General features: G+C 39.8%; 1 protein-coding gene and 1 non-coding gene across 2 annotated transcripts in view; both read left to right on the forward strand.

Annotated features, from left to right (window-relative positions):
- Positions 1-2577: 2577 nt before the first annotated feature.
- On the forward strand, positions 2578-2652 carry trnaa-agc (transfer RNA alanine (anticodon AGC)). The gene has a single exon. It is a non-coding gene; the product is annotated as a tRNA-Ala (tRNA).
- Positions 2653-11044: 8392 nt separating this feature from the next.
- Positions 11045-13325, forward strand: part of LOC137049644 (ribonuclease inhibitor-like) — a 28911-nt gene continuing 26630 nt past the window's right edge. Inside the window, exon 1 of the mRNA XM_067428237.1 lies at positions 11045-11337. Within this exon, the coding sequence (XP_067284338.1) occupies positions 11045-11337 (293 nt within the window). The remainder of the gene's footprint in view (positions 11338-13325) is intronic.

The raw sequence follows: 13325 nt of genomic DNA on the forward strand, positions 1-13325 counted from the left end.
ACTCTCACATAAAGCTTGGATGCGTGTCTCTAAATCTGAAATCTTCTCCGTCAGCCTGATTAATTCCTTACATTTATCACATGTGAAGCCCTGTTCGCCAACGGAGATAGATATGCTAAACATGTAGCATGCAGTGCAAGTGACAATGACAGGAGAAGAAGACATGGCTTACCGTATTTGTTGATGAATCCAAAACTTACCACAGTTGTCTGATGGAGTCTTTTTAATAATCCAACTCACCACAGTTGTCTATAGAACTCAGAAAACAGGAGACCTGGATGCTGGGATGGAAAGCTACCAGGCTAGCGAAAAGCTAACGTGTGGTAGTGATTTAGATTAAAAGCTAGTAATGTCAAATTTAAATTGATAGGCTATATTAAACACTATATGGTGATGAGTAAGTTATATTTAGCAGTGTAAATTACAAAGAAAATATATCAAATAGAGATTCAAACACAGCTATACAGAGCTACAAACACTGTGGTGGCAGCAGCAGCAGGCAGACAGACAGGAGCAATCGATCAGGAACAATCAATCAGCCAGGAGCCAACAATCAATCAGCCAACAATCAATAGCACAAGCCAACAATCAATAGCACATAGCAATCAAATTAGCTTTGATCACAGGAGTAAATTACTATATATTCACATAGGAAAAAAGCTGTTTTAATTTGTAATAATATTTCACAATATTACTGTTTTAACTATATTTGATTACATAAATGCAGCCTTGGTGAGCAGAAGATACTAAACATTAAAAGCTGCATTATTCATATGATAGCCTACTTTGTCAATAAATAGCCTACATTGAGATGACTTGAAAAACACACATAAAGCATTATTTTCGCAATCGTCTGATTGTCGTCGTCACGTTTCATCATCATGATTGTTTTCCTTCAGCTGCAGCTCCAGCGTGACTGGATATTACCTCTACGAATCCACTTTTGGACTTTATGTGAGAGAGCCCTCCTCATATTTAGATTCGAATAAAATGACATGTCATGCATAGATTATTTTTTGTCTCTGAATTGAAATCTTGATGTATTTACATTGGTTTCTATGTAAATACAGTTGCCCGTGACCTCAAGAAGCGCGCTATCAACCGAGGTTAAAGAAAGCTGTTTTTAGCGTCCCTGTTAACTTGCCCGCCCCTGCGCAGGGTAGCGTCGGTTCGAATCCCGCTCGGAGCGGGTCGACTTGGACCGGTGAGACCCAATAAAAGTGCGGGGGACGAAAATACATTTTATTAAAAGTGAGGGGGACACGTCCCCCGCGTCCCCCGCGTAATCTACGCCCATGGGGACAGTTAGCAAACCTGCTTTTAGATCATGCTGCGTTTAATATTATAGAGCATAATATCCTCATTTCGTATCTTTATTTAGCATCGAGGTTGCCTACCTATTTCATGTTTCAACATGTTTCTGTTGATTTCACACATTTTAGTTTGGCTATAGTTCAACTAGTAGGCTAGCCTATAATGTGAAGTTTATGCATCAGTAAAGCTACTATAAGTGAGATTAAATGCTTTACCTTAAAAATTCTTAAAATCGCTTTCGTCTTATTCTAAAGGTAAATCCAAGGTAAACTTGCAGCGTGTCTTCTGAGCTGAAATCAGAAGAAAGAAGAAGATTCTTTGTTTTGAGATGATGGGGGCGTTTACAGGTTCTCGTTCCTTCCTCGTGGACGATTTGCATGTAAATCGCTTGCGTGCGTGTGGGTGTGGTCACATTAAAGTTAATGAGTAGCGCTGGAGAAACTGGACCGCTCACTGTTTTCATACAGATTACATAAACAGAGAATATTTGTTTTTTATATATAATATATTTTTAAATGTATAAAAACATTATGTGAGTATAACAACTTATAACCACAACTAATGTGAAGCCACAAGTGTGGCCACACTTCATTTCAAATTTGAGGATGAAATCTCTAAAAACATGCATTTTATGAAGCATAATGTAAGACTGTCATGTGCGTTTTTAGCAAAGGCTAAGAAAAGATGCTAATAATCATTGTTATTGGCCTGTAAAACACATACTTGCAGTCTACTAACTAGTCCTTCAACGGCTCAATTCACAGTCTATTGTTTTCACTCAATGAACGTTTCACCGGTCTGTCATGAATAGCCCCGTTTCCACCACAGGAACTTTACCCAGGAACCAGGGCCCTCATTTATCAAGGGTGCGTACGCACAGTTCTGTGCGCAGATGAGTAAGAACAGTTTCACGCAAAGTGTGGGATTTACCAACTTGTACTTGTACGTAGAAATGTGTGTGCATTGAGAGGAGACAGACCGGTATCCCAGAATGCATCTCACACCGACCAGCAAGCGTCAATAGCGGACGAGAAACCCTGTGTAATTTAACAATACTACTGTTAATGTGTCAAAAATGTAGTTTTAAGACTTTTTCAGGCAAGAATGTACTTGTTTAATGATTAAATCTGTGGTTTTATTTTAGGGCCGGGACTAAAAAAAAATCTACTTAATTAGAGGCTTTGTAATTAATTAATCGAAATTAATCGCATTTTAATTTGCTTATAAATATTTGACCTGAGAACAATGAGAAGTATTGGTTGAGCTTTCCTGTAGCTCAACCAGTAGAGCGTGGCACTAGCAATGCCAAGGTCATGGGTTCGATTCCCAGGGAAAGCAAGAATTGATAAAAATGTAAAAAGTGTTCCTTAAAAAAATGCAATGTAAGTCGCTTTGGATAAAAGCGTCTGCCAAATTCATAAATGTAAATGTAAATGTAAGTAATTTTTCACATGTATTTTTAGTATCCCATTGAATAATGACTGAATACATAAGCTTAACCAACAAAATATAGTTTATTTATTTCAGTCCAGCAGACCAGCGCAATGTTTGCCATGAAGTGTAGCAGAAGCGTATTTGTGATATTTGAGGCTCGATGTGCTGCGGTGATACGCTAACTCCTTGTTGTATCGCTTGCACACAACCGTGCTCTTGTCGACGCTTCCATCCTTTCGTTTTTTAAAACAAAATTTCCCATCCACGGGGCCGAGCAAAGCGGTCTCATCAGCTTCTTTGCTCATGTTCACTGTGGTTTGTTGTTGTCGTGACTCGTGAGCGCTAGTTGGTGTTCCAGTATAATCGGTCCGTCGAAACTCATTCATTGAAAAACGTTCCGCGGTGCAAAAATAAGTGTGGTTAAAATATATATTTTTTCCCGTAATTAATCTTAATTAACGCGTTAAAGTCCCGTAATTAATTATTCTTAATTAACGTGTTACAGTCCCGTAATTAATTAATCTTAATTAGCGTGTTAAAGTCCTGTAATTAATTAATCTTAATTAAGGCATTAAAGTCCTGTAATTAATTAATCTTAATTAGCATGTTAAAGTCCTGTAATTAATTAATCTTAATTAAGGCGTTAAAGTCCTGAAATTAATTAATCTTAATTAGCGTGTTAAAGTCCTGTAATTAATTAATCTTAATTAAGGCGTTAAAGTCCTGTAATTAATTCATCTTAATTAGCGTGTTAAAGTCCCATAATAAATTAATCTTAATTAGCGCGTTACAGTCCCGGCCCTAGTTTATTTATAAAGAGAGCGCCTATGCGGAGTTGTGAGATCCAGTCGATCAGCGGGTGCCCAGTAGAGGGCGACACTGGAGTGGATTTTCAAACCTCTCCCGTCCCACAAAAAAATCCCGTCCCATCCCAATCCCACGAAAAAACGGGGGGAAGTTCCTGTCCCGTCCCAATCCCATAAGAATGACTCCCGTTCCCGTGTTGTTTATTTGGCCAGAATCTGTCAGTTACAGTAAAATAATTCAGTTCTGATCACAGCACACCCATCCCCAGATGAATAAAAACCCAAATCGTCATTTTTGTTTAAGATGGGTTTCAGTTCAATATAATAACGATGCACACACATTAAATTCCACATAAGTCATCAAAGCAAAAACAGACACACACACACACACACACACACACACACACACACACACACACACACACACACACACACACACACACACAGTAAATGTCTTGCAGCTGGCTTATGCGTTGTCACTCCTTCTTTTTGGTTACTTCAGACTAGGGATGCACCGAAATCAAAATTCTTGGCCTAAACTGAAAGCTGAAAAAGAGGAAACCAAGGCCGAAAACCGAAACACCGAAATAAATTATGCCAATTATTAGTACCATTGCATTTAGGGCTGTGACAGATGTTATACACTAAAACCAAGGCATTGCAATTGCACAAATTAATATTAAAGTTTCAAATAATAAATCATTATAAATTATGCAAATATTTATTTAGCACATTGCAACAATGCACAGTTTACAATAAAATCCAAACTAAAATGTTTAACTTGACCTCACTCATGTTCATTAAATAATAATGCACAGGCCTACTGGCCTGAAGAAAGGTAGAGGAATTTAATAAAGTAATCGAATGTAAAATAACTGCATATTTAACTGGAATTAAAGATTAATCCTTATTAAACTTACAAAAGCTATTCTATCAAGAGCAGTGAGTGATGTCTTTATCTTTTGTTTGACATTAAACCGACAGCAGTAAAGGCTACTGCCCCTTTAAGACCTGATGCAGAGATATGCTCGTCTTTCTCGACTGTATACAGTAAAAGTTCACTTAAGGCATATACAAAATATGTCTCCTATTAGGATACTCCTCAAGATGAACATGTTGTTATACTATTTGAGTGAGTTTGTCTGTTCAAGCGCAGGACTTGAAAGAGAACTCAATATTTGTGCGCTGTGAGACGTGTGCGCTTCTCACAACGCACGCGACTTCTCATTCACGTCTTCTGGCTCTTCACGCGGAGTGATGGCGAAAACGACTGGTCATATTCGAACATATGGAAGCACTAGCATGCACTGAACAAAGTTTACCATAGATGTGTCATCAGATGTGAGATGAACCACATACGTCCACGCCGCAGACATGTTGCATTAGACAAGCACCTGCAGGTTGCGGTTTCTCTTTGTGTCACCACAACATTTCGGCCGTATATTTCGGTGATTAAAGTCTTTCGGTGGCCAAATTAAGTTCAAAATTAATAATATTACAATTCCCGGTCCCGCCCACTCCCGGAAAAAAGCTAGAAGTGAACTTTGAATTGGAACAGTACTTGACCAGGGACTGATGACGATTCCTCTCGTCCTCTGGAGTTCGTTCTCCCGAGTCCAACTCGACAAGTCTGAACTACCAAGGACACAAGTCAGAAGTTTGCCTACTTGGGAAACGGCCAGAGATCGCTCCGAATGTCATTCGGCTCTTCAGATCAGCATAATTCAGTGAGAAATTAATAGAAATGTTATTTTGTATGGCAGAATATTTTGCAAACGTGTTGATAAATCTATATTTGTCCAAATAGGCGCACGTGTTGACTTAGAGCCCGAATGGATGCTGTTTAGTGCATGTATGTGACCACTAATAAAACCAGATGATGTGACTGGCTTTTGATTCTTGATGATATTCTTTTCAAAATATCGTTCATAACGGATTGATTATTTTGCACTCCTGACATAAATTAAGAAATAATGTCACTGCAACCTCATTTTATCATAAACATTGGTCAGATAACGAAGCTGGAGGCTTTAATCTTTATAATTATACCAAGTTTTTCAGTAATCAGTAATCTGGGACTGTCGGCGAGACCTTACTGCAAAGGGGTTAATGAGAAGGGTGGGCCTGCTTATTCTGCACAACCTGGTCCAAGGCCGGGTTGCAGGATGAGAGGGCAACACGCGTGTCCAGAAGCATCCAGCTGGTTTGGTTGTTTCGTCTTTGTAGTTGTAAAGGCTAGTAGCAATGAAATGCTTGCTTTCCTTAGCATGGGATACTCATTACAATTTTTCTGTTTTATGATGCATTTTCAAAGTTGTCACAGGTCACTTGCAGCATTTCTGATTCTTCAGGAGGAGTTCAATTCAGTTCAGCAATTGAATCTGGAGTTTCAAAGTCAAAGGGATTTTTCACCCACTGCTTGTCTTTTAATTCATTGAGTTTCTCTTGGGGAATATAGTCAGAGAAATTTCCCATCAGTGCATCCAGATGTGACTGAATGAGACGCGTCGGGCCAGCGACTGATTTCTTGAACACATTTGCTTCAATGTGTTTCATCATTGTTGGGAACATATAGTAGCTTGAGGTTTTGAGTCGCAGCTGCCTGAGTTTGAGTGATCTGTGGAAAGCTTGAATTAGTTTGCAATGTCTAAAAAAGTTGTCCTCCCGTTCTTGTAGTTCTAGATTCAGTTATTTTATAACAGAAAATATGTCAGCAAGATAAGACGGGGTTGATTAACATTTCTCATCACTGAACGAGCTTATGAGAGGTGACAGTTTCTCAGTCAGAAAAGCATGTATTTCATCTTTCAATTCGTTCACTGGGCTGACCACCCTGCCCTTCGACAGCCTTCTCACGTCTGTATGATAGAGTAAATGTTTGTACTCGCAGGGCTCAATATTAAGGATTTTTTTCTGGCCCGGTTGAATTTTTTACTGGTTCCACCACAAAAAAGTAATAAATAAAATAAAATAGGCCTATTGTTGTTTTTTGATCCATGTAACCTAAATAAATAAGGTTGACTCCAAAAAGCCTAACATTTTATACATTTTATTTTTAAATATTCTATATACAGTCTATAATAAAATGAACAAATAATGCAATTATGAGCAGCAGCACAAATAAATACAAAACATACAAATGAAAAACAGTTCTTTTCAGGTTTTTCATGGGTCTAAACTAGATTTTCGGTAAGGCTACATCAACAGTAATCAAATATAAAAGATCACTGCATAGTCTTCACTGTATAAATATAGATTCACTGTATAAATATAGATTAACAATTTTTAAAGTTTTTCAGTCAAGAGGACTGAGTGATTTTTTTTCTATCTTTTGTTATCTCGTCTTTTATGAGAGAACCATAGACTAAAGGAGAAAATGTTTCCCTGCCATTGATAATATTTTCCGGCTTTCCATGTTTTCACTGTTACACGGCAGGGGGCGCTATTACCTATCTCCTGAATGAATACACAATCTCCTGATCAAAACACAAGAAAAGAAGAAGCAGAAACGAGCGATCTTATATAGGCAGATGCATATGAAAATTAACGCGATCATCAGCAATAAACAGCATCTAAATCAAAATGGCTGTTATTGAAGGAAATTTCGACCCAAGACGAGATATAGGACTGTGAAGCTTTGAGGGTGTTGATGGACTCCATCTGTGTTTGATCATTGCTCTGAATCTGATGTGGATGTTACGTTAGTCTTTGAAAAAAACACAATTTAATCATTACAAACTCCATGATACACATAAAGGGGTATAATCTCTTTAGATCAGATTGCCCAAAAAAGGTGGTGGAGTTGCAGTTTATTTTAAGTCAAATTCAAACTGCACCTGTATGTATTATATTAGCGTTCTTTCTTTCTTTGAATTGTTGACAATTAAACTAATTTTTCAAATGCCCCTGACATCATCATTGGATGTTATCGTCCAACATCTGCATCAAGTGAAGCTAACACTTCACTTACTGATCTTCTTCATAACTGGACTAAATCAGAGCTGATCTTATGTGGGGGGGATCTTATATCTGTGATTCTTTGTTTGGAGCAACTGATAAATTCTCCAACATGGTTAAATCAAAAAGATCCAAACAAATCCACATTAATTGATGTCACTAACCAATGGCTGTCATAGATTATCTATCTGGAGTTTTCTGTAATGGTGTAAGTGACCATTGTGCTATATTATATGTAAGAAATTTTGGTAAAGTAAAGCACATATTATTTTGAGACATCAGTTTAAATATTTAAATTTACATTTTAATCATTTAGCAGAGGCTTTTATACAAAGCGACTTCAAAAAGGAGAGAGCAATAGAAGCAACGGAACAAACGAGGGCAACAACCTGCAAGAGCTGTAAGAATTCTCAGTTAATCGAGCACAGTACACAAACTTTTATTTTTATTTTAGACAAACAAACAGAAAACAGAAAGAAGTGCTATTCTTTATTGGTCAGGTGCAATTGGAAAAGATGTGTCTAAAAATGTTTTTTAAAAATGGCTACAGACTCGGCAGCACGAATTGAGATCGGCAGGTCATTCCACCAGGTGGGAACGGTCCAGAAAAAGATCTGTGAGAGAGATTTCGTGCCCCTTTGGGATGGAACCACGAGGCGCCATTCACTCACAGAACACAAGCTTCTGGAGGTCGTGTAAGTCTGAACAAGCGAGTTTAGGTATATTGGTGCAGAGCCAGTGGTTGTTTTGTAGGCGAGAACCAGTGCCTTGAATTTGATGCGAGCAGCCATTGGCAACCAGTGCAAACTGACGAAGAGAGGCGTAACATGCGCTCTCTTCGGCTCGTTAAAGACCACTCTCGCCGCTGCATTCTGGATCAGCTGCAAGGGTTTGATAGTGCATGCTGGAAGCCCAGCTAGAAGAGCATTACAATAGTCCAGTCTGGAGAGAACAAGAGCTTGAACCAGGAGTTGTACATCCTGTTCTGATAGGAAGGGTCTAATCTTTCTAATGTTGTATAAGACAAATCTGCAGGACCGGGCTGTTGCAGTAATGTGGTCAGTGAAGTTTAACTGGTCATCAATCACAACTCCTACAACAAGGTTCCTGGCTGTCCTGGATGGAGTTATGGTTGATGAACCAAGCTGGATGGAGAAATTTTGATGAAGTGATGGGTTGGTTGAGACAACAAGTAATTCTGTCTTTGCAAGATTGAGTTTAAGGTGATGCTCCTTCATCCATTCAGAAATGTCTGTCAGACAGGCAGCTATACGAACACTGACTGTAGGATCATCTGGTTGAAATGAGAGGTAAAGTTGAGTGTCATCAGCATAGCAGTGATAGGAGAAGCCATGTTTCTGAATGACAGAACCTAATGATGACTTGTAGATGGAGAAGAGAATTGGTCCAAGGACTGAGCCGTGGGGAACCCCAGTATCTAGATGATGTGACTTAGACACTTCACCTCTCCATGACACCCTGTAGGACCTACCAGAGATGTAAGACCTGAACCATTGGAGAGCAGTTCCTGAGATACCCATCTTCTTAAGTGTTGACAGGAGGATCTGGTGGTTAACTGTGTCAAAAGCAGCAGACAGATCCAGCAGAATGAGCACTGAGGATTTGGAAGCTGCTTTTGCCAGTCTCAGTGCCTCAGTTACCGAAAGTAAGGTCTAGAGTAAAGTCTCAGTCGAATGGCCGCTTTTGAAGCCGGATTGGTTGTTGTCCAGGAGGTTGTTCTGTTCAAGAAACATAGAGAGTTGATTGAACAACTCGCTCAAAGGTCTTTGCAATTAAAGGCAGAAAGGATGTAGTTTTCTAAAAGTGCTGGATTCAGAGAGGGTTTCTTAAGCAGTGGGGTTACCCAAACCTGCTTAAATGCTGTGGGAAAGGTTCCTGTGTGAAGAGAAGTGTTGACAATGTGAGTGAGTGCAGGAGTGATTAAAGAAGAAATGGCCTGAAGGAGGTGAGTGGGTATAGGATCAAGTGGACAGGTAGTAGAGTGAATGGAAAGGATGAGTTTAGAAATATCTGCCTCGGAGAGTGGAGAGAAGGATGGAAGCGTGTTCGTGTTAGTTGTTGAGATGTGTGTGTGTGTGTGTCAGTTTGTGGTGAGGAGAACTGGTTGCTGATGAGAGAGGTTTTAATTGTGAAAAATGATGCAAAGTCATCAGCTGTAAGAGTTGATGAAGGAGGGGGAGGAGGAGGACAAAGGAGAGAGGAGAATGTTTTAAAGAGTTGGCGAGAGTCAGAGCAATTGTTGATTTTGTTGTGGTAGTATGTTGTTTTAGCAGTGGAGACATTTGTAGAGAAAGAAGAGAGAAGAGACTGATACAAGGTAAGGTCAGTATAGTTTTTAGATTTCCGCCATTTCCTCTCTGCCGCCCTGAGTCCAGAGCGATGTTCACGGACAACAACAGACAGCCAGGGGGCAGATGGGGTGGGGCGGGCTGGTCTGGATGAAAGGGGGCAAAAATTGTCGAAGGAGGATGTTCGAGTGGAGCAAAGAGTGTCAGTAGCACTGTTAGTGTCCAGTGCTGAGAACTGAGCAGGTGGAGGGAGTGAAGATGAAACCATAGTGGATAGGCGAAAGGGGGAGAGTGAGCGTAGATTACGCCGAAAGGTAATCTGTGTAGGAGTACGTGTTGTATCAGGAGTCAGTATGAGGTTAAGAGTGATGAGAAAGTGGTCTGATGTGTGTAATGGAGTAACTAAAGTGTTGTCCATGGAGCAGTTGCGTGTGTAGACGAGTTTTTAATTGGTTACCTGATTTGTGAGTAGCCGTAGTAGATACTAACTTAAGGTCAAATGAAGTCAGTAGAGTGCTGAAGTCTGTGGCTAGGTGTTTATCAAGATGGATGTTGAAGTCACCAAGCAGAATCCGAGGAGTGCCATCCTCAGGGAAGCTAGAAAGTAACACATCCAACTCCTCCACAAAGTTACCGAGGTGACCTGGAGGATGATAGACCACTACAACATGGATTTTAACAGGGTGAGTAATAGAGATTGAGTGTGCTTCAAATGAACTGGCCGATAGAGATGGTAAGGGATCAAATTTCCAATCATTTGAGATCAGCAAACCAGTACCCCCACCCCTCCCAATAGGCCGAGGAGTGTGTGAAAAAGTAAAATTGGTTGAGAGGGCTGCAGGAGTGGCAGTGTCCTCTGGTTTGATCCAGGTCTCAGTTAGGGCCATGAGGCTGAGCTGAGAATGAGTCCCAATAGATGAAATAAAGTCTGCTTTGTTTACAGCCGACTGGCAATTCCAGAGACCAATTGGAATAGAGAGTAAAGTAGCAGAGGATTTACGCAGACTGCGCAAATTATTAGGATTGCGGCGTCTCGTGCGTACAGAGCGTGATTTGCGAGTGCTAGTAGTAATAGTAGAGATTAGAAAGCACATGGTGAATACAGATCAGAGAAAAGGCCAGATAAAAATAAGAAAAACTGAACACAAATAATGAAAAGGAAAATGATACTCAAGTGCCTTGTCGGGGTCCTTGCTCGGGAGGAGTTGCACAGGGAAGAGTTGAATGTCTTTACACTCGTCGGGCTTCACATTCGTCAGGCTTCACACTCATCAGGCTTCACATTCGTCAGGCTTCACACTCGTCAGGCTTCACACTCGTCAGGCTTCACACTCGTCAGGCTTCACACTCGTCAGGCTTCACACTCGTCAGGCTTCACACTCGTCGGGCTTCACACTCGTCAGGCTTCACACTCGTCGGGCTTCACACTCGTCAGGCTTCACACTCGTCGGGCTTCACACTCGTCAGGCTTCACACAAGGGCTGCCGCGGACTATCACTCTATTTATACCCACCTGAGTAGTTATTAAAAACAGCTGGGAATGCCCCCAACATGGCAATGACCAAACAAAGGCTAACTCCTCCACACACACCACGAGAATACACCAGAAACTACTAATACACACCAATGCACTACTCAGACACACTTATCTAACAACAAATGAACAAACAATCAAATGAGAAGTTACAAACACTTACAGAGTAGTTGTCCACCAGTCAATCGATGCTTCACCTCAAATGAATAGGCCTTTTTACAAGATATTCATGATAGTGATTTATATGTGGTTTCCACTTCTGGTTTACCTGACTATTTAAAAGTTAAGGAAATCATTATAAAGGGAAAGAAAATATTGTCAATGTTTTTAATAACCATTTTATTGTTACTGATTCAGCCTATGGTCCTATTCATTCAAAGGAATATAAGATAAAAGTGAGTGTTGATACATGTACACCTGAGGTGATACATGTCGCTCTATCCAGATTTTTACTTTTACTCCTATTTTAGTCAAGTCAACTTTATTTATATAGCGCTTTTACAATGACGATTATTGTTATTCCGCTGTCGTTCTGGAGAAAACGGTGATGTCATCAGCTCATTTCAATTTATCTTATTCAATTTATTCAATTTATCAATTTATCAATGTGGGCAGATCAGTAATAAAGTTGATACAGTTAATTTAGTAATTAATTTTATTTGGATATTTAGTTGAAAACTTTAGTTGAAATTGTCCCCAACTAAGCAAGCCAAGCCAAAGGCGACAGTGGCAAGAAACCAAAGCTCCATCAGGGCATGATGGAGAAAAATAAACCTTGGAGAAACCAGACTGTCGAGGGGCCAGTTCTCCTCTGGCCTATTAACACACAGTGTATGATTATTATTCTGCCAACCTTACAGGTCAGAAATCATATTAGATCAGAATATTCCAAAGTTAGTGGTATCACGCAAGAGACGCCTTTATTGAGGATGACGCGTTGATTACACAAAAATATGAATATTTGAAGGATCAGAGTCATTGCGCCGGAGACGGGTTTATTTAGGATGATGTGTCGAGTAAACAATTATTGAATATGAATATTTGAAGGATCAGAGTCATTGCGCCGGAGACGGGTTTATTTAGGATGATGTGTCGAGTAAACAATTATTGAATATGATTATTTGAACGATCATCAAGAGTCATCGCGCCGGAGACGGGTTTATTTAGGATGATGTGTCGAGTAAACAATTATTGAATATGAATATTTGAAGGATCATCAAGAGTCATCGCACCGGAGACGGGTTTATTTAGGATGATGTGTCGAGTGAACAATTATTGAATATGAATATTTGAAGGATCGGAGTCATCGCGCGGGAGACGGGTTTATTTAGGATGATGTGTCGAGTAAACAATTATTGAATATGATTATTTGAACGATCATCAAGAGTCATCGCGCCGGAGACGGGTTTATTTAGGATGATGTGTCGAGTAAACAATTATTGAATATGAATATTTGAAGGATCATCAAGAGTCATCGCACCGGAGACGGGTTTATTTAGGATGATGTGTCGAGTGAACAATTATTGAATATGAATATTTGAAGGATCGGAGTCATCGCGCGGGAGACGGGTTTATTTAGGATGATGTGTCGAGTAAACAATTATTGAATATGATTATTTGAACGATCATCAAGAGTCATCGCGCCGGAGACGGGTTTATTTAGGATGATGTGTCGAGTAAACAATTATTGAATATGAATATTTGAAGGATCGGAGTCATCGCGCCGGAGACGGGTTTATTTAGGATGATGTGTCGAGTAAACAATTATTGAATATGAATATTTGAAGGATCGGAGTCATCGCGCTGGAGACGGGTTTATTTAGGATGATGTGTCGAGTAAACAATTATTGAATATGAATATTTGAACGATCATCAAGAGTCATCGCGCGGGAGACGGGTTTATTTAGGATGATGTGTCGAGTAAACAATTATTGAATATGAATATTTGAAGGATCTATGTCATCGCGCCGG

The sequence above is a fragment of the Pseudorasbora parva genome, chromosome 2, assembly GCF_024679245.1.
Source record: "Pseudorasbora parva isolate DD20220531a chromosome 2, ASM2467924v1, whole genome shotgun sequence".
Classification (NCBI taxonomy): Eukaryota; Metazoa; Chordata; class Actinopteri; order Cypriniformes; family Gobionidae; genus Pseudorasbora; species Pseudorasbora parva.